Genomic DNA, 23,775 nt, shown 5'->3' with positions numbered 1-23,775 from the left:
TGCAGCTTCTATCTTCCAGGCTCAAGCAACCCTCCTGTCTCAGCCTCCCAAATAGCTGGGACTACAAATGCACGCCACCATGCCTGGCTAATGTTTTCTTTTTTTTTTTTTTTTTTTTTCTTCTGTAGAGACGGGTTCTCACCATATTGCGTAGGCTGGTCCCGAACTCCTGGGCTCAAGCTATCCTCCCACTTCAGCCTCCCAAAGTGCTGCGATTACAAGCATGAGCCACTGCGCCCAGCCTTTATTAATTCTCCATAAAAATTTAATGAAAGAGTTGGAAGTGACTAGATAAAATCAATCTCTCTGGCTCCCCATTCCTCACTCCTTCCCCTCTCCTCTCTCCTCTCCCAGAGAGCAGATGGTTGAAGATTATACTTGGCTACTTTGTTGCTGATTGAAAAGGTGACATTCTGTCATTAAAATCTGAAGATTTGACTTCTGTTCTCACCTATATCTTACAGTTATTCGCCTAGCTTTCTTGGTTATTTATTATCCTCAGTTCTCTTGTTTTTTCTCCAAAGTCATCAAATTAAGTTGGGACTCCAGGCTTCTAAGCTGGCCTCCACACACTAGGAAGCACAGAGTCACCAAAATACAATCTGATCAAGCTACTCTCCTGATAAAGCCCTATGCCTGAGCATGTCCCTTCAACACACAGCACACAAAGCCCCCGACAACCTAGCCTTCGCTGACCCCTCTAGCATCATCTCCCTCCTCAAACACTTTGCTACAAGCATACCAAGCCACTGAGAATTCATGAACACACGTTCGAGGCTCACTCTTCCTACCTGTCTCACTATCTGGCCATGCTGCTCCCTTTATCTGTCACACTGATGATTAGAGCGAGAGAGTAAAGCATGAAAGACAATGCCTTTCTTTTCTAAGTAGAAACCTGGGCCCCTTCCTCAGATGAAAGGCCTCCTTACCTGATCTAATACATACTATGCCTCACCCCACTGCAGGCAGATCAAGGTTCTCTCTGATTCCATGAGTCCATCAGGTTCGCACAATGGGCATCTCTGCACCAGCAATGCCTAAGTCAGGGAGTCCAGCAGGTCAAGTTGAATCACCTCTGGTCACACATCATTCCTAATCCAGGGTACAACATGCTGAGACCATGGAAAAGAGACATCCAAAGTTGGGAAGTGGGACACTGTCAACTACAAGATTAAGAAGGGAAGGTACCAATACAGAATGGACAGCATTGCTTTGGGGGCTGTAGTACCAGAGGAAGACCACAGGCTTTGAAATCACATGACTAAGAATACCAGCTTCCCTTGTTACCAGGTGTGTGTTTAAAACTGCTGATTCTTTTAGGAGCTACCTCAAATTCCCTGTAAGAACTCCTAGATTGTAAACTCTAGGAGGATGGAAATTATTATAATCCCATATCCGAAATGCATGAAATAATGGCTCTTGTATCAAATGCTTACTATGTGCCAGGACTGTCTTAAACGTCTTACACAAATTAAGGTTGCCATTTAATCCTCTTACCACGATATAAAGTAAGTACTAAAGTATTTTAACAAGGTATACCAAGTACGTAGCATACACTAGGTACAAAGAAAATGTTCCCATCCATTCCCAAGTAAATAGAAACATCCCACATTTCATAATCTCCATGTCTCTACCTCTCTTAATCTCTTCTAGTAAAACACACTATTTCTCAAACAGAGCCAAATAAAGTATGGTAATAAAATTGATTACTTTTTGGTTTTACTTAATAATAGGTGAAGAATTTTAACTAAATGGCAAATAAGTCTTACGAAAGAAACTGTCTGAAAAGGTGTCATATGGAAATTTAGGAGAAGAAAATCCATCCAATTAATTTTAACGGTAAACCAGCTTTTTCATAAAGCTGGTTAAGCTTTCTAATTTCTAACAGATAATTACATGAGTATCAAACAACCCACAGTACTTAACCACTAAAGTAATCAGAAGAAAATCCTATCATTTCAGATATTATCACTTTTCTTATCTAGTGTTACCAGTAAAACCATTTCACAAAAACACATATTTTAAGTTTTCCTTTTTAAGTGTCGACATTTTTTAAAGAAATAAGCCAACTTCATGAAAATCTTTCTAAGGGATACTACACATTTCCAGGCCTAAGAAGGCCTACTGATAAAGGTGGGCAGGAATATTAACTGAGCAACTGATATGTATTAAGATTTTTACATGTAGGAATGACATACTTAACTGCTGAAGATTAAATTACATATGTCAAATGCTTCTCAAAGTAACTGATGTTTAGTAAGTATTCAATAATTGCCAAATATTGCTGTCACTTTCTAAATCACATGTAGTGCTCAAAAAAAATCCTGTAATATACATACTACCCTATATTACAGAACTTTTAAGATGTAAGGCTCCCACAGTAGTGCAGGAATTTAAAGCTGTGTCTACTTGACTCCTAACCCCATACACTTTCTCTACATGGGTTCTCAAAATGTTGGATCACCTGGGAACTTATCAGAAATGCAATTTTTCACCCCATCCCAAACCTAGTAAATCAGAAATTCTGGGGTGTGGCCCAGCAATCTGGGTTTTAATAAGCCCTCCTGGTGACCCAAATGCGTGCTCAAGTTTGAGAACCAGTGACCCCACAGCACCATGCTCCACTGTACCAGTTACCACAAAGGTCTAGTGTCTGTCCCTAAATGGTTCCCCTTCTTCCCAACAAATTCCACTTTTCAGTGTTTCCTTCTGACTTTAATAATCTCAAAAACATCCTTATTTCACAAATCCTAGGCAATAGCCCACTTCTTCCCTGCACCATGCAGGGTTAAAAGCTGACACCGAGGAGCAATATACTGACATCATTAAAAGCCTAGGTTTCTGAAGAAAGGTCTGGTTTGAATTCTAACTCTGTCCTTACTAGCTGCATGACCTCAGCAAGTGACAAAAGTTCTCTGACACTTTTGTCTGCTTTAAAATGTAGAAAAAAATAGTTATCTCATGAAATCATTAAGATGATTAAATGAGAAAAATGAATGTAGGACATATAGCATAGTGGATAAGTACTAGCAAGTATGGAATAAACGGAGGCTTAAGATCAGCGTTTGAACACAATACACATTTCCGCCAACCTCTACTGCATACAAATGCACACATATACAGTATGGCAAATGAAAAATCAACATCCCATACTCACCAGAAAAACTGAAATCTCGGTATACCATTTTTAAAAACACCTATCTCTGTCTCACAGTCAAGGAGAAGAATTACTTTGTATTCTGAGACTTAGCAAGATGTGGGCAACACATAATCATGAGTATATGGTGGCAAGAATATAATAAATTTCACAGGGATCTGGAAAATGAGGATTTGTGGAGGAACAATACTGGCTGTAAGAAATACCCACAGTTGCAGCTTCTTAATATTATGCTGCCTGGGATCCCTAAACCATACAAGACAGGACAAACTACACAATAATACACTTCACTCAAAGTAGAATTTAGGAACACAAGAGGTGACTGAGAAGAAAATGGTGTTCATGAGTGATGGTAGGTGAAGATCACCCCTGGCCTTCTTTAACTAATTCCGGAAGATGACAGGAATGGTAGGAAATGCTCCCACAATCAGATTGGTGGGTCCCATGAACCAAAAAAGGAATGTACCATCGCCTGAGCAGTAAGATAAAACTCACATTTCCTTCTGTGGACAAAACAAAGAGAGACAGCTGAGAATTCCACCCCAGCCGCCAGATGCTCTGTATATCACATGGGGTCAACAGTTAATCCAGACACAAAGCTTTGTGAAGGGCTCCAAAGACACAAGAGCCAATAGCTCTTTCCTGGTTTAAAAAGGGTAACAAACAAACACATTTCTGGGAGTACAGGTGACATTCTCTATACTTAAATACCCTAAGTTACAGCCCCCACATAAAAGGATCCAAAAGGAAATAAGCAGAATCTCGGGGGGGGAAATGTGTCTGAATGAGGGAAAAAGTACTAAAGATGTGCATCAGCAACCCATCAAACAATCAATAAATTCGTGTATCTTCCAGAAAAATGTAATTTCTACCTCCGTGCTGATGATATAAATAAATGTTCCCAATGTTCTACTTGAAGGGAGCTATTTATAGATTTCTGAATTATAGATTCAGTGGGCTGACTTCACGAATCTAGCTGATAGTCTCATCTCAGGTGACACAATTTCCAAAGAGAGCAATGAAAATCTTATAAGCAACATACTAGAACTTTAAAATGTAAATCTTCCTGTCTCAAACCTAATTCATAGGTTTGTCGGACCAATAAAATCATATTCGTAGAGTAAGAAGCAAACACAGAGAGTTCCAAGTAAATACCCACACACCACACGGAAGTACCAGGCTACCGTGGTTGAAATCCAGTTTTTCACCTAGTATCAGTTCCAGGTTTTCACTAGGAGAGTACCTCTTAGAGGCTCTACCCAAAGATCAAACCAAAGTGACACATTGTCCCAGATCACAAAATCCCCGTGTGGTTTCATTTATTGGCTGATGAACTACAGTAACCTTCCCTTTGGGGTCATAAATCCTAACCAAAAAGAAAACTCTCATCTTTGGCAAATCAGACATTTATAATCATCCACGTATGAGGCAACACCCTTTCCCAAAGAACAGCTTTAATTCTACTTGGAAACAATAAAACACACTAGCATTATGATGCACAAAGTACTGTGATAGAAGCTAAAGTGAAAATGAGAGCAATGAAATAATAATTCAAATACAAAGCCCCTGCCCTCAAGGAACATAATAAATGGAAAAGGCATGCATACAAATGTGCATCTGAAGTGCTCAAGCTCTTATTAGAAAGTCTGCACAGAGTAGCTGGGGCATAGGGGTAGGAGTGATGGATCCACACGAGGATGAAAGCTCAGGAGGGGCTCCACAGAGACAAGAGGCAGGAAACGAATCCCGAAAGATAAGCGCTTTTCGTTACGCATGTGTTGGGGATTGGCGGGGCTCGGGGGTGCAGTTCAGAGAGAGGAAGAGATGCTGTAACAGTTTCACATGGCTGAAGGCTAGCTTACATAGAGTTGGAATTGGTTTACCTGAAGTACCAATGACTCAGCGCGGGATCCATGGCTAGGGATTTTTAAACTGCAAATGCTGACATCAAAATACTGCTTTCATTTATGCTGTCCAAACATCAGTCTCGGCAGCCCGTCTACAAACTCATTTCAAAACCTACTGCTCTTACCAATTCCATCTGCATCACAATCTGCGCTGCTGCTACTACTGCAAAGCATATGGGGCTTTAATTATCTACAATCATACAAGGAACAATTCGTGAAAAATTCTAAGTGACATAAAAATATCATGAAAAAAATGTGAAGTGTTAATTCCCCTAATTATCCACTGAAAATCACTGCTACCTCTTACAAAGAGATACCCAACCCTGTATTCGACAGCACACACCTTGATATTATTGAGTCAATAATGTAGTGATAATTTACTCAGGAAGCTAGCCTTTAAAAAAGAAAAGCCATAGATCTGTCCTTTTGAAATAACATCTTACTTAATATATACACTTCCCCATGCATCTTCACAGGCAACCGCTGCTGATGGGTTACACAGTCAGCCGTGTTGAAAAATATAAATGCACCCATACAGTTCCAATATAATTCATAGGAGGCTTTTTAAAACTATCCTCTTTGTTCATTGGGTTTATATGCTTAAACTTTGGAGTGTATCAGAATCACGTGAAGGGCTTATTTTAAAGTGACTTTTTGGGCCCCACCCTCCGGCATTTAGGTCTGGGATGGGGCGTAAACATCTGCATTTCTACCAAGTTCCTAGTGGTGCTCATGCCCGTGGCTGCTGGCTGTGGACCTCACACCGAGAGCCAGCGCCCTAGAGAAGTCCAGATGGCAGTCATTCCAGGTCACCCCACATACCAATTACCACTGAGAGTAAGCAAGTTTTATAGGATGTATGTCTTACATTTGAAAAAGAGATGGTAAATGGAGTTCAGTGCTAAAGACAACCTCTAAATGTAGATGTGATGTAAGCATCAAGCTTCAAATGACCAGATCAAGGATAGTACCAACCTGAGGAGCTGACAGTGAAACCATCCTCACGTGCAGAGATGAAATGGGAAGAGCAAGTTTTTAGTTCGAATTACTGCTTCACCTCTTCCTAGCTATATTCCTTCATCTATAAAATGGATCTCACATGGGTGAGGAGATAAAGAAAGTAAGTTACCTTACAAGGAAGGTGTTCAGTAAAAGGTAGTTGCTACCTAAGCTAACAAGGGAAAGAGCTCTCAGCACAAGTATTTATGCAGAAGATGCAAGACGAAGCCACACAATGCAACTTTTACATGCACTATGTCAAAATAAAGGCGGTAGGCCTCTTTTTAAAACTACCTATATCTAAAGTTTTATCTATCATCTGGCTCATTGTGATATATATATCTCTCACCTCATTTAATCCTTACTACCACACTCTAAGGTTGTTGTAAAAACATGACTGTTCTCCCTCAGGCTTCCAAGGCAGCTCCTCCTCCAAACTGTTTGCTCATTGATGCTACACCATTCTCCCTCTGTCCCTCACACTGAAACCCTCAGTGGCCATTCTGTGGCTCCTTGAGGCTTTCAGTCATTCTACCAGACAAAATCCGTACGTTCTTCCTGCAGAACAGCTTCATCATCCCCAGATCTCATTCTGTGTGCTGTAACGGTGAAGTGATAGGCCTACTTACTTGATAGCCCCTCACTGCTCTCCTTCTACTCTCTATTTTGGGTATGACTTTCATCATGCTACTATTTGCCTGCTCAAAAGATCTCCAGTTGCTCTTCACACTATTATCCTGTGTAAAACCCCATATTTCCTTTATTGGTGCTAATCAACAGAATTTTCTGCAATGATGGAAATATTGTCTATCTGCACTTAGTATGGTAGCCACTAGCTATGTGCAGCAACTGAGCACTATTTGATGAAGTGAATTTTTAATTTTATTTCACTTTAATTAAACAGCCACAGGTGGCTAATGACTACACTACTAAACAGAGCAGCTATATATAACCTCATCTCCAGGTATCCTTCAATGTGAACTGCCCACCCTGGTCAAGCAAAGTCTCTCCCCACAACTGATAACACTCTTCCATGCCTTACTCCAAAGACTGGGCTTCCTCCTCTCACTCTGCTCTTCCCAGTCTCCACAGCCTATCTATCCAGGCTGGTAGAGCCCCCACCTTTTCTGAAGGCTTCCCAATTACATCTGCCAATATTTCATTCCTCTCCCTGCCATGAACAATCACTGTCTGCACAGCTCATCTAGCAGCACTCCAATAGGTATTCCTTGCACTGTAATTTATCTACTCATGCATCTGAGCCCCTTCCTCCCCAGTGAAAGAATCTATTCCTCTAAGATCAAATCTCCCATTCACCTAACAGGTGCTTCACAAATACTTGTTTTAAATAAATTAAAGGTACAGAGTGATATATTTTAATCTTTGTTGGACAGCAAGACTTCTCTTCACCAGTACCAAATGGAAATTTTAATCCCCTCACTGTTATTTGATAGCTTGGCAAACACCCAGTTATTGAAAAAGCATCCTGTAAAAAGGCTCTGAAAAGTCTTTGACCCATGTACCTTTGTTTGTTCTAAAAATGCCAAGGAAAAATGAGAAAATACTACTTCAAATGAAAAACCCATTAACTTCAAAGCAAGTTTCTGGAAACTGATTAAAAAGCCCAACAGAAGGAAACTGAAATTCCTGCTCTGTGAAACCATCAAAAGCTAAACGGAGGAACCCTTGATTTCCTTATTCTTCTGGCAGGTCTCAGATCTGGCTGGACAAGGCCGCCAGCCCACAGATGCTGGAGCAGACCTATCAGAAATGTATTGTTAAGGCAAAGGCAGGTAATCCATTTAAGAGATCAGGAGGCTGATAAGGCTCTTTGTATAAGCAAAATGTATCCTAACAGCCAAGTGAGAAGCACAGCCAGGTTATTTCAGAGCCTGCTGTGGAAACACATTTCCTAGGAAGAACGATAAAACTGTGCCATTACCAAATTAGCCTTCCCTATAAGGAGGCAACTGAGAACATTAAGCTGAGGTAACCTAATTTCTGTGGCCCTTCAAAAATTTGATTATTTATGCAAACTACACTTGTTCAGGAATAAATTTTTTTTAACTGATAAAAATTTTAAAACCTCCTCCTCCTAATCACAGTATCTCCGCTTGCATGCTCGTCTTCTGAGGTCTGTTCTAATTAGCATAAACAGAGCAGCACGTTAATCTATGTGCAAAGTCCAAGTCTTCACGGAGGCTGAAAATTTAAGTCTGGAGTAAACAGGAACCCAATGTGGCGGTAGAAAATCACTCTGATAAGCTTTTCTCGAGATCTAAATACAAGTCCAGTGGATATGCTCTTCTGATTTCCCTTCTTTAAATGGGCTTTTGAGGGAAAAAAGGAGGTGGGGGTGCTTTGTAGCCACTCACAGGATGGGAACCCTACATCCACCCTGGCTGTAAAGTGGATACAATAACCAAACCCTATATGTCTATTGTCATGATTAAATCAGGCAATGTGTATTAAGTGCTGGCCATGGTTCCTTGCCAAGAGTAGGTTCTCAACCAATACTAGCACCCTAACTTTTCCTTGGGAAAACAGAACATCATAAGAAACGGTCTCTATTCTAATAGAAACAGTTTAAAATCACTGGAGATTTTGTTTTGCACATTTTAAATAAAGAAAGGCATCCAGTGCCAGATATCCTTTCTTATGGTGCTCTTCTATTATCAGGATGTTTTGCCTCCTCCCAGAAGCAGTTACATGCAAAAACATTTGGTATTGACAGAAAACAAGAGAGGAAAGACAACATAATCAACCAGATCTGTTGGGGTTCTGGAAATTTGTTTTATAATTGGAATGGCTCTTCCCCTTGAAAATCTAATAACTGTGGGTTTTATCTCAAACATATGGCAGGTAATGATTATTATCCCATATATTACCTTCGAGCATGCCTTGGAAAAAATTGAAATCTCACATCTGAGTATCTCACTGGCTTTAAAAAGTATTTAATTTGCAGGGGCAAAAATATGCCATTTGGCTTTCCTAAGGGAGACACAGAGATGTGTTCAATAGACCATAAATCTTAAGAGACACAAAAAAGCAAGTTTATAACTGAAGAATCTGAGATATGCACCCCAAATTTCTCCTCTTGAAATGTGTTCTTATAGTCGTTTTAGTTAGTGAATCATCAGCATCGAATACAAGCCATCTGAGTCAGTGTTCTGTAGAGCCATCCACTCTGGAGTTACAGCTGCACAGATCATTAACCACAAGGGTCCAATGCCCACCGAAACATGTTGGAAACCAGTAAAGAACATTATTCTAACACAGAAAAAGCATCAAAGAACCGTGGGAACTGAGCTTTACAAGAGAAATGCCTTACTGTTCCAGGGCCTTGGTCTTACTCTCACTGATCCAGAGCTAATGTGTCACCATCCTCTTGAGGAATCTCTAAGTATAAAGATGAAATAGCTGAGCAAATACTTTATTGAGATGGCTATTACTGACTTTCCTATATCAAAAGTCACAAAACACATTTTATCTTAACTACTTCCTTCACTATACAGGGATTTCAAATAATAACTGTAAACTATTTTCCAATGTACCTATAATCCATAAAGACAGTCTAATCCTCACCTGTTCACTCCACCAAGAAAGGAGCACAATGCTATCTTTTTGAATATTCCTCTCTTCTTCATCTTCCAATTGCTACATTTTTTTCTCATACTTAGCCCATTTGTTCTGAATCTTATACTATAACTTCTCTGTGCATGTATTTTGAGTATTAAATTCAAACCAATTAGGGACCTGCCTCCTGTACACCAGCTATGCTAATTATTTGCAGATTCTGCTACCTGTTCAGACCTCTCGTAACCTGCTGTGAAACTGTAGGCAACTTCCCTCAATCTCTCTCTGTAGTTCAGTATCCTCACTCTTCCGGAAGACTGGGCTCAACCACTCCTAATGTACAATGATTCCTATGACTCATCAAATTTGTCACCAGTCCTGACCTCTCCCATAAAGTCCATTCCTACATGTAGAGCTGACTGTGGGACATTCACTTGGGTGTAGTAAAGTGATGAGAGGACAGAGGAAGTGACTTTCTCTGGCATATCAAGTATGGGATTCATCCACATCACCTAATTCTTGACAGCTATTATTTCCTTGCACCTTGCAGAGCTTCAGGCCTGGCCTAAACAGATCTCTTCCAGACTAAGCCTGGGGCCTGACATAAGGGGCATCCAAAGACCCTTTCCTCTTCCTTCATCAGAAGTCTAAAACTCTTGTTTCCTTTTCAGCTGTTAGTCTGAGGGAGGATTTATTTACTGTTTCTATAGTCTAGTTGCTAGGTTGCTAGATCCGGTAGGGCTTAGAGTGTGGGAGTGGTGATAGATCCCATTCTGTTTGTTTTATAAATACCAACCTTTCCTTCATGTGCTTGGCTTTTTCTTTCATCATCTGACAGCATCCCTCGTCCCTTACCCCGTCTAGGACAAGACTATGCTTTGTATCTTGACAGTGAGGAGCACTCTAGAGACAAAGGGTGCATGTACTATGTTCATAAAAAATAGAAGCAATCACATGGCTTGCTATAAACAAACGGCTCAGATTATAATCCCAAAAGAACTAAGATAATTCAGGACTGGAGAGACATAGGCACTATTTCTAGTATGCTTCTTCAACTAGGTAAGATATTATCTCACAGAATGCATCTCTATAATAAAACTCTATCAAACACACTCAGCTGTACTTCACAGGGATGCTGTAAGGATTTCCTTACAGTTTCAAAGGTTCCACATGCACCATAAAGACAAGGTTATCACCTTCATTTCCCTGTTGGCCACACCTTCAATAACAAAGATGACATCACTAGCTACTCAGGGCCCATGCTAGGCAGATTAATGAATGAAACCTGGGAAACAAATGAGGAATTTTAAGAAAAGTAGCTCTGTCAAAATGAAGTGAATTTCATTAAAATTTTAGTAGTCTTATCTAAACTGTAGTTCATTCACTCACTCAATGAATGTTTACTAAGTGCCTACTATGTTCCATATTAAAAATGGTCATTATAGCTCAGCTGAGAATTACATTTCTTAAATAACCATGTGTATCCACAAAGGCAGAGACAATGCCCCCTTAAACCTCAGGCAATTTATCACTCAAAATGAGCTCTCTGTTGACATTAGCCCTTTCATCTATATTCAAGGGTACACCTTGCACAGAACAAGGGTACCCCACTTTAGGAAAATCCAATATGCAAAAGATATCTCCAAACCCGAAACAACTTTAGAGGGGGAAAGTGAACAACTACTCATACCATCTCTTATATACCCAATTCCTCTGGAACAGATAAATTATGTACATTCAATACCATCTTAACTAGGGTATCAAAGTTAACACTTCCAATAATCGGAAAAGAATACATCATGTGTCCTCCTAATGTGATACTCCAAGAACATCACTCGTGGTACCACTGCCAAAATCGTGACAAAACATGCTACAAAATAAAATTAAGAGACTAAAGAGATATAATGTGTTTAAATCCTGGATTGAAAAAGGAAAAGGGTGCTATAATGGACATTATTGGGAAAATTAGAGAAATGTGAATATAGACTTACATCATACAAGAGTATTACATCAATGTTACAATTACTGTTTTTTGTTAATTATACTGTGGTTATGAAGCAGAATGTCCTAGTTCTTAGGAAATATATGCTGAAATATTTAAGGGGAATAGAATATAATGTTTGCAATTTTCAAATGACTAAAACAAATAAAAATATATAATACAGAGAATAAGCAAATGTAACTAAATTTAACAAGAGCTGATAGAGGTGAAGTTATTGTATTCTTCTTGTAACTTCTCTGTACATTTAAAGTTCTGTTTGTTTTTTGAGATAGGGTCTCGCTCTGCAGCTCAGGCTGCAGTTCATAGCTCACTGCAGCCTTGAACTCCTGGGCTCAAGCGATCCTCCTGCCTTGGCCTCCCAAGGTACTAGGATTACAGATATGAGCCACTGTGCTTGGCCTTGGAGTTATTTCAAATAAAACCCATTAAATCTTTTAAAACATGAAATGGAAGAGTAAACTTGGGTTATCTATTCTTTAAAAGGATTTTATTTCTGCAAGTCTCTATAATATTAAGTGCTATGACATGTTTGCATCTTATGGAACAGTTGTGGACTTGGTATTTGTGATAAGACAGCTTGGTATATAGAAGAATGAAAATGAATTCCAGAGTAACCATTTCTGGGTAAAGCCCCACTTCTGCCATTCACTAGATGAACCGTCTTAACCTTATGTTTCCTTATGTATGACGAGGGTAACGATGCAGCTTCCTCTGCTCTCGGGCTGGTAACATTGCTGTGAGCACTGCATGCATTAACATAAGGCATGCAAATGTGCTTTCTTAACTATGAGGTACTATGCAAACATGAGCTCTTGTTTTTAAGGAGCTGTCATCCAGAAAGGTTACAGGTGATGCAAATGAATTACACAACTGCAGGTAAAGTACCCACAGAAAACGAGAGAATAAAAGGACTACTATTAAATCATATTACACACCACTTATTCAGGTTCACAAACGGAGTAACAGAAGCAAGTTTTGAAAATATATAGTTTTTTTCCTCCCAAAAAGCAATCCAGCCATGAAACAATATAAAAACAAAGAAGTATTCTTTATTACACTGTCCTCTCATAAGAGCCAAATCTGCTAAAAAATATATATTATATTATATATATTATATTATATATATTATATATGTTATATTATATATATTATATATTATATTATATATATTATATATATTATATTATATATATTATATATATATTTTATATATATTATATAATATATATATATATTCCTCAGTTCAAGAACATCCATTTATATCTAAATGTGGATCTTAGTGATAACTAGAAAGGACTAAAACTATTTTTTCCTCAAAAGGGTAGTCCAAAATATCTATGTTTAAACTACCTAAGAATCCCATCTGCCCAGGGTCAGCAGATCCACGTTAGGATAAATCCCAGTATCCCTAAGAGGTCTGACTTGACCTCAAGCCCAAAGGAGCTCTAATGTTTTCTGAGTACACACAGGGATAGGAGCTGTAGTAGGGTTCAGATGTGAGGGAAGGTAGGCCCAGGGAGATTATCCAATGGTCTGTTAAATCCTACAAGATCCAGCTTTTTCCTCATCTCCTCCCTAAATCTCCAACCTCATGCAGAAGAGATTGGACCCCTCCCCCTTGCACTCACTAAGCCCCAGCTACTGTTCTGTTCCTCAAACATATTAAGTTACTACTTCTCATTTTAGAGTTTCTGCATTTGTTCCCTTGGGCTAGAACACTTCTAGGAGCTTCGCATGCTGGCTCCTTCAGGTCTCAGCCTAAATGACATGCCCCTCAAAGGCCTTCCCTAACCACCCAATATAAAATAGCCCCTGGTCAGGCACCATCACATCGCCATTTCATTTATTTTCATAGAACTTTTCTTCCTGATATGTTATCTTGCTGTCTTCCTTCTTCTCACTACAATGCAAGTAGCAGGAGAGCAGGGACCTTCTGTTTTGTTCATGGCTAAATCTCCAGCATCCACAACAGGTCTTGGCACAAAGAAGGCACCTGAATAAAAGAATAAATTGCCCAGCTCCAGCCCAAAGTTTACTTCCAATCCTGATGTACAAGTGAAATTAAGTAACACCAGGAACAAAATGTTTAAGGCTCAAATGCAACCCAGGTTTCTGGAACTCCTTTCTTGACTCAACTTTGTCTTCTACAACACGGTCCACTATACTAATTCCATCCACCCTTTTACCTTCTCAAAGAGCTCATCTATTCTTACAGTCACATGGTGTCAGAAGAATCAATTTCTTAGAGATGACTCAAACGACTTCACTTCAAAACCAACTTCCTTGCTCTGTAGTTTCAAGCACACACCTCCACCTATGAACAGGACACCCATGTGACTTAACATGTGTAAAGAACAAGCTCATCATCTCCTTCTTCTCTATACCTGATGATGGCATCAGCTGTCACTCACACTCAAGTTCTCAATCAACTGTCATTCATGGTTCACTTTCACTCCCTATGTCTAATAAAGCATTTGGCCCTGCTGTTTCTTTTGAAATATTTCTTGCATCTGCCACTGCCTCTACATCTCTTCTCTCTAAACGATCCAGGCCCTCATACCAAGAAGGATACTACTAAGCTACTCAGAGTTTTTAGCACTACCACTAAATGGAACTGAAAATGCAATTCTTATAAATTCATCTGGCAATAATCATTACTTTTGTGGCGGCTGTGAGAAAAACCCGACTTAGTGATGTAACTAGCTTGCCTAACATAAAGGTTGTACTCATGCAATCGGAGCTAACAGGAAAACCAAGGCATAGCCATATTGAGCTACTGGTCTCCAAAGTCTCAGGCCAGGGTCCTGCACATTTTACAGTGAACATTTCACTGAAAATAATTCATTAAAAGAGCTTAATTTAAACATCCAACAGTACTGCCACCTGTACACTTTGGAACCTTCCTTACATTTTTAACTACTGAAACGTATTCTGGACACATCTTTATTCAAAGGCTGATTAAAATATTTATTTGGAGTCCAGCCTATTTGTCTTAACTGACAGAAAAAGTTCTTCTCTGGATAAAGTGTTTTTCCTTATTTAGCAGCAATATTCTCTCTTCTAATGATGATACTCACCCCTGGCAGATCCCAAATATGATCTAAATGAAAATCTTCACAATCTTTGTTCTCTTACTTATTTCTTTCTCTAGGTGCAGAGAACTGCCCCCACCACCCTGCTCAATGGGCTATCATAAAACAGCTACTTTTCCTCACCAAAACAGCATAAATCCCTGCAACTTGACTCAGTTCACTGAGAATCCAATACACTGTTACTCTCCTTTTAAAAAGGAGATAACATATTGCCCCATTAAGTATTACTGTTGATGGACATACTTGAATCCTGAAGTTTAAAGTATTCTTCAGTAGAGCCTGCTCAAGTCAATTAAATACAAACATATACAAAGCACTTAGTGTATTAACCATGTTACTCAGAACTGAGCTGTGCTTTCCTAACAGAATGAAACTTTTTAAAGCTTAACAAGGTTTACAGTGGTTTCTATGACTTAAGTCCAGAAAACAAAGGTTCAATTCACAATTTACCACCAATTAGCTGTGCCATCTTATCACGACATCTTCAGACCTCGTTTCCTCATGTCTAAAAGGGAGAGGTTGAAGCATATATTAGCTGAAGTATTTACTAACTCTAAAGTTCTCAGGCTCCATGATGGCAAGGATCAGAGAGTTTCTAACTGACCTAACTGCATTTATCCTCTCCTTCCCAATTATCCTTTATCACTAATTTTCTCAAACTACTACTCTATTATTTCCTGTTGCTGTTACAAAAAATTATCACAAACTCAGTGGCTTAAGACAACACAAATTTATTATCATATTATCATTTCTGGAAGTCAGAAGTCCAAAATGACTTTCACTTGTTTAAAAATCAACGTGCCAGCAGGGCTGTGTTCCTTCTAGAGTCTGTACGTGGAGAAAGTGTTCTTTTGCTATTTCCAGCTTCTAGAGCTACATTCCGAGGCTCATGGGCTCCTTCCTCCATGTTCTAAGCCAGCAGTGTAGCATCTTCAAATCTCTGACCACTGACTCTCCTGATACTCCCTCTCACTCATGAGAACCCCTGTAATTACAATGGGACGCTCAGATATTTCAGAATAACGTCCCATCTTAAGATCCTTAACTTAATCAAGTATGAAAAGTTCCTTTGGCCATGTAAGGTAAATATTCACAGGTTCTAGGGATTAAGAAGTGAATAAATTTGGGGGAGCCATCCTTCTGCATAACACAACTACTTATTTACAACTGTTTCCTAACCAAGAACCTTTAATACTCAAAACCAGACAAAGACATCACAAGAAAACTATAGAACATCTCTCTATGTATAGACACAAAAGTCCTCAAAATACTTTCAAACCAAATCCAACAACATATAAAAAAGATTGTGCAGCATTATCAAATGATACTTATCTCAGAAATGCCAGGTTGGCTTAACATTAAAAATTCAACCAAGGGAGCCAGGCAACAGAGCAAGACCTTATCTCTAAAAATAAAAACAGGCCGGGCAGGATGGCTCACACTGTAATCCCAGCACTTTGGGAGGCTGAGGTGGAAGGATCACTTGAGCCCAGCCTGGCCAGCATAGTCAGATCTCGTCTCTACAAAAAATAAAAAAAAAACAGCTGGACATGGGTGCACATGCCTGTGGTTCCAGCTACTCAGGAGGCTGAGGTGGGAAGATCATTTGAGCCTGGGAGATCGCAGCTACAGTGAGTCATGGTCGCGCCACTGCACTCCAGCCTGGGTGACAGAGCAAGGCCCCATCTCTATAAATAAATAAAAACTATTTAATTGAGTCAATGTAATATATCACATTAATGAAAGGAAAAAAACCCACATGGCCATCTCAACACGGAAAAATCACCTGACAAAATCCAACATGTTTTCATCATAAAATAGTCAAACTAGGAATAGAAGGGAACGTCCTCATCTAACAAAAGATTCCTGTGAAAAACCCACACCTAACAACATCATACTTAATGGTGAAAGCTTGGATGCTTTCTCTTTAAGATCAGGAAAAGACAAAGATGTTTGCGCTCACCACTTCAATATTGTACCAGAGATGCTTCTCAGGGCAATTAGGCAAGAAAAAGAAATAAAAGGCATCCAGATTGGAAAGGAAGAAAATGATCTCCGATCACCTGATCCTGTACAGAGAAAATCCTAAGGCATCCACTTAAAAACTGTGGCCAAACAAGTTAGATAATAGTTTGTAACTCATCTCTGACACAAGGCTATAGGTTCAGGGATCAGTACGCAAAAATCAACAGTATTTCTATTATATAAGCAATGAACAATCAAAAACTGAACAATTGGCCAGGCGCCGTGGCTCACGCCTGTAATCCCAGCACTTTGGGAGCTGGGCGGATCACGAGGTGAAGAGTTCGAGACCACCCTGGCAAACACAGTAAAACCCCGTCTCTACTAAAAATACAAAAAATTAGCCAGGAGTGGTGGCAGGCACCTATGGTCCCAGCTACTTAGGAGGCTGAGGCAGGAGAATGGCGTGAACCTGGGAGGCGGAGCTCGCAGTGAACTGAGATAGCGCCACTGCACTCCAGCCTGGGCGACAGAGCTAGACTCCATCCAAAAAAAAAAAAAAAACCACAACGAACTGAACAATTAAGATAACAAAATTAACAATACCATCAAAATGAATAAAATCATAAGCAACAAATTTCAAGGAAGTACCAAGTTTATACAGTGAAAATTACCAAACACTGTTGAAATAAATCAAAAACAACCTAAATGAAAGGAATCGAATTCAGAGTCCAGAAAAAATTCCTCATACTTATGATCAATTTCAACAAGGATGCCCAAGACAATTCAATGGGAGAAAGAATAGTCTTTTCAACAAATGGTGCTGGAACAACTAGAGATCCACATGCAAAAGAAAAAAGTTGGACTCCTCCCTTACAAAATACACAAAAATGAACTCTCACATTACATACCTAAATGTAAGAGCTAAACCTATAAAATTCCTAGATGAAAACATAGGAATAAATCTCTGTGACTTTAGGTTGGGCAAAGAACTCTTCTTAGATATGATGCCAAAAAAAAAAGCAATAACAGAACATTATCAAAACTGAAAATTTTTGTGCTTGAAAGGATAGCATCAAGAAAGTGAAATGACAACCCTAATGAATGAGGGAAGTCCCTCACTTTAGGGAGATGAGTCCTAAAGAAAACAGTACTCTTGCCAATGACATAGTGCCACCTAGTTGCAACATAAGGTAAATCACAATGGCAGTAGGAGGATCTCCACACTACTTTTACAGAAATGAACTGCAGGTAAAAAATAAGAAGCTACAGTACTGTTTTGCAGGACAATTTGTTTCATACGTGCACACTATCGCCCTGACTAAATTAACTCTCAAGTCTTACAGGTATTATTTGTTTTCAGTTCCATGCACAGATTAGCCATTTAGCATTTACTAAATCAAACTCAATTTCTGAAGTGTCTTACACCAATATATTCATGCATATATATATGGTTAAAATTTTCCTTGAGAATCTATCATGTGAGAGTGTGGCTTATTATAACAAGTAAACAGAACAGATAAATACAAAATAATAAGAAATCTCATGATCTACTCACATATAAGGGAGCTTGCTGTGGATTAAGTTTCATGACCCAGGACACTGAAACAGAAATGGAATAAATGAGAATAAAATTAAAAGTTGTCATCGAAAATATATAAGCCACCTAAAGTCCTAGGTGTCAAGCATAGCTCTATGAGTACAATCCTGTGCCTGAGATTACCATATGCCCAGCTGTATGCTATACACTAAGAGATTTAGGAAGGAAGCGGGGTCAGGGATTGACCCCAGACTCAATCTTTTCAAGTGGGGAAGATCTTCCGATTGAAAAATAAAGACAAAAGGCTTCACTGTCACAGAACTTTCAACAACCAACAGGATATTTAAAACAGTTATCAAAGCAAAACCACTGTATGTTCACTTATGTTTTTACCTAGTCCCTTAAGCTCACAAAATGCTGTTTACTCAGGGACTTCTTACGGTCTTACTAGGGAGCCTGGAAAGTGAGGGGAGGATTGCAAGGGACCACTAGAACTCTCTTCCTCAACTCTCCTTCTCTGAGAAGGGAGGCTACAGCTTGCCTCTCTAACCACTAAAAGGCATGACCCTTCTCAAAGTTAATAGCTGGATTCCCTGATTGTTATGTTCACTAAATGAATTCTCATAAAAATCTCATTAAGATTTAGAGAAGGCTTCCAGGGCTGAATTCCTGAACGTTAAGAGCATGTTCTTAAAAGTTTAACTTGGTGATTGGACCAGGACTTCATCTAAGCTATAAACGCTCAGAATGGTAGGTCCTTTACCAAACACCCTGAGTTTGAGTATAAAGTGATCTCATCCTCTTAAGAGTCAGAGAAACAGAACCAAGTGACTTTACTATAATTTGATCTGAGGAAGTTTCTTACTCACAATAGGTAAATGAAGGCACATACTAACCAGCAAAATAAACAACAGTATAAAGTGTCATTCATACATGCAAAAAAACAGACAAAATAACAAACTTTGTGTTCTAACAAATCACAAAAGCCTCACTAAAATTGAAATGACCAACTGTTTGGACTGAAAAGCAATGCCTTGGTAGCCTAGCCATGCCTAACTCAAATAACAGAACCATCTCCATATTACAATCCTCACAGATCTGCCACAGATCAAGCTGTGTATGTCTCGCATCACGACTTCGACAAAAAGCAGTTAGCACACACTTAAAAGGGAAAAAGTCTACATCAGCCTCCTAAATGCAATCATCTCCACACCAGTTGCAGGTCCCAAGCTTCAATGTGTTCTGCTGGACAACGCAGTAGAAAGCTGAGAAGCAGGTGGCTTTCCCACACTGACTGAACCACCTCCATGCCGATGCCCATTCATTCTCTGGTCCACCCCATGCACTAAACAGACCTCCTGCCTCAGGGCACTCTTTCCTTCCGGACTGTCTTCACTTAATGACTTTGGACTTTTAGGTGCAAAAATTATCTACAGAAATCCACACTGAAAACCAAACTTGGGAAAGACAGCAATAATCAACCAACGTTTTTAGAAGAACAAAGTCAATTTCAAGCCCATCAGATTCAAACAGCAAGCATGGATGAAAATGAAAGATTGAAAAGTTTGAGTGCCTTCTCAACGTATTAAATATCCATTTAATTTAAAATTAACCTCACTGTGCTCACTGGCCTTTTAATCAGCTTTCCAGGTCCTGCTCAGACTTGCCTAGGATATGGGAATGAAAGAACCTATAAATTCATGGACCAATCTACCTTAACTAACTTGTCAAGTGTTCCTGCATCAAGCAGAAGAAATATCAGTGAAATTTATACAGGAATTAACACCTTGTTAATCCACAAAAATTAAAAAAGTGTCGTCCAATCTTGTGGCTTCCCTGGGCCACACTGGAAGAAGAAGAATTGTGTTGCACCACACATAAAATACACTAACACTAATAATAGCTGATAAGCTTTAAAAAAAATTGTAAAAAAAGAAAATCTCATAATTTTTTTGTTTGTTTTTGAGATGGAGTCTCGCTCTGTCACCCAGGCTAGAGAGCAGTGGCACGATCTTGGCTCACTGCAACCTCTGCCTCCTGGGTTCAAGCAATTCTCCTGCCTCAGCCTCTCGAGTAGCTGAGATTACAGGCACCCGCCACAACACTCAGCTAATTTTTTGTATTTTTAGTAGAGACAGGGTTTCACTATGATGGCCAAGCTGGTCTTGAACTCCTGACCTCAGGTGATCCACCCGCCTTGGCCTCCCAAAGTGCTGGGATTACAGGCGTAAGCCACCATGCCCAGCCAATGTTTTAAGAAAGTTAACGAATTTGTATTGGGCCACATTCAAAGCCTTCACAGGCTGCATGCAGCCTGCAGGCCACGGTTTGGACAACCCTGGATTAGAGAAATCTACAGAGACAAACTAGTGACTTAGCAGCCCTCTGATCTCTCGTGATTTGCAAGAAACTTAGGATGACTATGTGTAAAGACCACAAACATCAATTTAACTGAATGGTTCCCGCCACACTGGAATGAGGAAGCTGAGCAAACTCAGAGGACTCTAAGAAAGGGCTGATGTCATCTGAACTGTTTGCAATTATAAACTCCTCTAAACATGTTTCAAAGCCAGAACTTGTAAGAGTTGTTCTGACACACGGATTAAAAGAGGGATGACAAAGTGTCTGTCCCTCACACTGGCCAAAGGGACAGGTCATTGTTATGCTGGCAACGCAGGCTGCTGAAAAGAATGTATCTGTCAAAAGTAATCAAAGTAATGACCCCAGAAAGCTCCAGAAACAGACTGGTAAATTCAGGTTGCTTTCAGACTTCCACAATGCTGGCACACAAGGGGAAAGACAAAACTAACATTTACAGAGCATTACATTTGATATTACATTTAATCCCCATTAAAAAGATACTATTTCCCCTATTTCACTAGTGAAAAAATTGATCTTTCAAATGGTAAATCATTTAACACCAAGGTCAAAGGGTAAGTTGGAGAGACCAGATTCAAACCCAGTCTGATGTTAAAACATGTGTTTTCCCCCAACATCGTCTCCTGCTAATGACCTCAAATCTAAAAACTGACTTGCCCTACACCTCGAGCCCCATCCTACAAACTCCTCCTGACGTTGTTAATTCAGCTGTCACTGTGCACCTACAACGTGCCAGACAGCATACTCCTCAAGACTCTGTAGGCACAGAAGGAACAGACAAAAATCCCTACCTCCATAGATATTATTCTAGGGGTAACACAGGTAAATAAAACATTAAAATAAATAGTTTTCACATAGTAACAAGTCCTATAGAGAAAAATAAAACAGAAGAAGGAACAGCAAATGAGGGAGATGCCCTTTTAAACATGGTGCTGAGGGAAGGCCTCCCTGAGAAGGTATCATTTACCCCAAAAATTAAAAAGCAAGTAATAGAAATAACAGGTAAAAGGTGTTCTAGACACTTAAATCTGCCACAATATTAAGAACTCAGGGTTCTGATGCAAAACCTCGCTGCATATAATGTATTAACTTATTTTATCCATTTAAACAAACAAACTCTACTTAAGAACTGTGTTCTAAAGGGAGGAGCATATTACAGGAAGGCAGTTTTTGGTCAGAGTAAACACACTGAAAAACTAAACCTATTGAAAGACCAAGACCAACTGAAAGTCTTTGCTTTGTCAGTAGATTTTTTGACCAAAAGGAAAATTAAAGAAACACACCATGCCCATTCAATGATTTCACCAAAGAATTTTAAGAGAAAATCCTACTTCTTCCTCACCCAGTAGCCAGTGAAATGACTGAGCAAATCCACAAGTTCACTGGGGCTGCTTTCATGTAACACAGGGACAATACATGACAGAAACAGTGGAACCCTACAGGTTGCCTAGTATTTGAAAGACTGTGAAGAGGAGGAAATGTCAAAATTCAAAGTCTTAAATGATGTGGTTTTAAGTATGTTCAGCAATTTCACCACTCAGTAGTAAAGCCAGCTACAGTTGTAAGGAATCAGAAATATGAGGGGTGGGAAATAAGCAGAAGCACAGAAGTTAAGGATTTGTATTCTTCCCACATTTTCCACTTTATTTTATACTGATGAGAAAAAACAAATTTTAACAGTTTTCTGCTGTATAAAAGAGACACATTCACTTTATGTCAAAATAAGAGTCACTCAATTTTAATACAACTATCTCAATTTATAAATTAACATTCTCCCCCACTGACCACACATAGTAAGTCTCTTATGGTGTTGTTGATTAGAGAAGCAAAAGTTGCCGCTACAATTCTCTTCTTGCATTTTAATATAAACAATCATCATTCTTTTCTTCATAGAGTGCAGTGTGGACACCATCATCAGAATGTACCAGCGCTGGGTGTGCAAAGTTTACAAAGATTAGCAATAGCAAAAGTTTGGAGATTTTTGAAATTCATGCTGCTGCAAAGAACTATGTAAAAACTCAATCACTATAAAGGACCACAGAGAAACTCCGGCATGAAGTTATACGGCTGTGTGATTGGTTAGGAGAAGGAAGAGAAAGCATTTCCACCAACCCATATGTCTGAACAAATGACTGCATAACCTCAGAAGCTACGAAAATGTTTATATACTAACCAAATACCTCTTAATAAGCCAGAGAAACAGTGTGTCCCCTTACGCCAGATGTGGTGGCACACGCCTGTAATCCCAGAATTTTGGGAGGCCAAGGCAGGCCGATCACTTCGGGTAAGGAGTTTGAGACCATCCTGGCCAACATGGTGAAACCCTACATGTCTCTACAAAAAATACAAAAATTAGCCGGATGTGGTGGCGGGCACCTGTAATCCCAGTTTCTGGGGAGGCTGAGGCATGAGAATCGTTTGAACCTGGGAGGTGGAGGTTGCAGTGAGCCCAGATCGCGCCACTGCACTCCAGCCTAGGCAACAAGAGAGAAATTCTGTCTCAAAAAATAAATAAGAAGAAAGAAATGGTGTGTCTCCATCCAACAGCTTTATACATCTCTCAGATATTTTCAGCTTAACCCCCCCACCCCCACCACCTACATCTCAATACAGGAAAGTAACAGGGTGCCATACAATATTCTCTAGACAATAAATCAAATTAAATCCCAAGTCCTCTACAATTAACTGTATTACCTTGAGCAAGTCACTTAACTTGTCTGAATCTTCATCTCCTTATGTGCAGAAAGAGCATAATAATGCTTGCCTATACTGTGGGGTTAGTGGAAGAGATGATCCAGGTAAAGTATTAAAGCACACTGACAGGCACATAGCAGAAGCCACTGCTTCTCTCTCTTGCAGAGTTCCTGAGTCTCAATGGAGACTAACCCCACGTAAGATACTTTGAAATCCATAAATGGCTAAATGAAAGGCTTCAGATACTCAGAGACGCCTTTCTGGTAACTTCTTAAAATACGTTGGTGGGTAAACTACAATTCTGAAATATCATACAATAATCATAGAAAAGAATCTAGAGGAACGAACACCAAAATGTTAAGTGTACATATCTCTGAAGATTACAGGAAATTTTTATCCCTAAATAATCTGTTTCTTAATTGTAACTATTCAAATAACGAACAGATATTACTTTTTAATCAGGAAGA

At 39.4% G+C, this 23,775-nt stretch overlaps 1 protein-coding gene across 10 annotated transcripts in view; it reads right to left on the bottom strand.

The window, feature by feature from the left end:
• The window catches only part of AKAP13 (A-kinase anchoring protein 13), a 355,010-nt gene that overhangs the window by 237,352 nt on the left and 93,883 nt on the right, over window positions 1-23,775 (bottom strand). For 2 of the 10 annotated variants that reach the window (XM_054531800.2, XM_063716286.1), the window contains one exon: window positions 18,254-18,297. The exons of the other annotated variants lie outside the window; for them this stretch is intronic. In XM_054531800.2, coding sequence (XP_054387775.1) covers window positions 18,254-18,297 — 44 coding nt within the window. The remainder of the gene's footprint in view (window positions 1-18,253; window positions 18,298-23,775) is intronic. 10 annotated transcript variants of the gene reach the window in all.

The sequence above is a fragment of the Pongo abelii genome, chromosome 16, assembly GCF_028885655.2.
Source record: "Pongo abelii isolate AG06213 chromosome 16, NHGRI_mPonAbe1-v2.0_pri, whole genome shotgun sequence".
NCBI lineage: Eukaryota > Metazoa > Chordata > Mammalia > Primates > Hominidae > Pongo > Pongo abelii.
The sequence above is the reverse complement of the archived record's forward strand: the minus strand, read 5'-3'. Positions and strand labels throughout refer to the sequence as shown.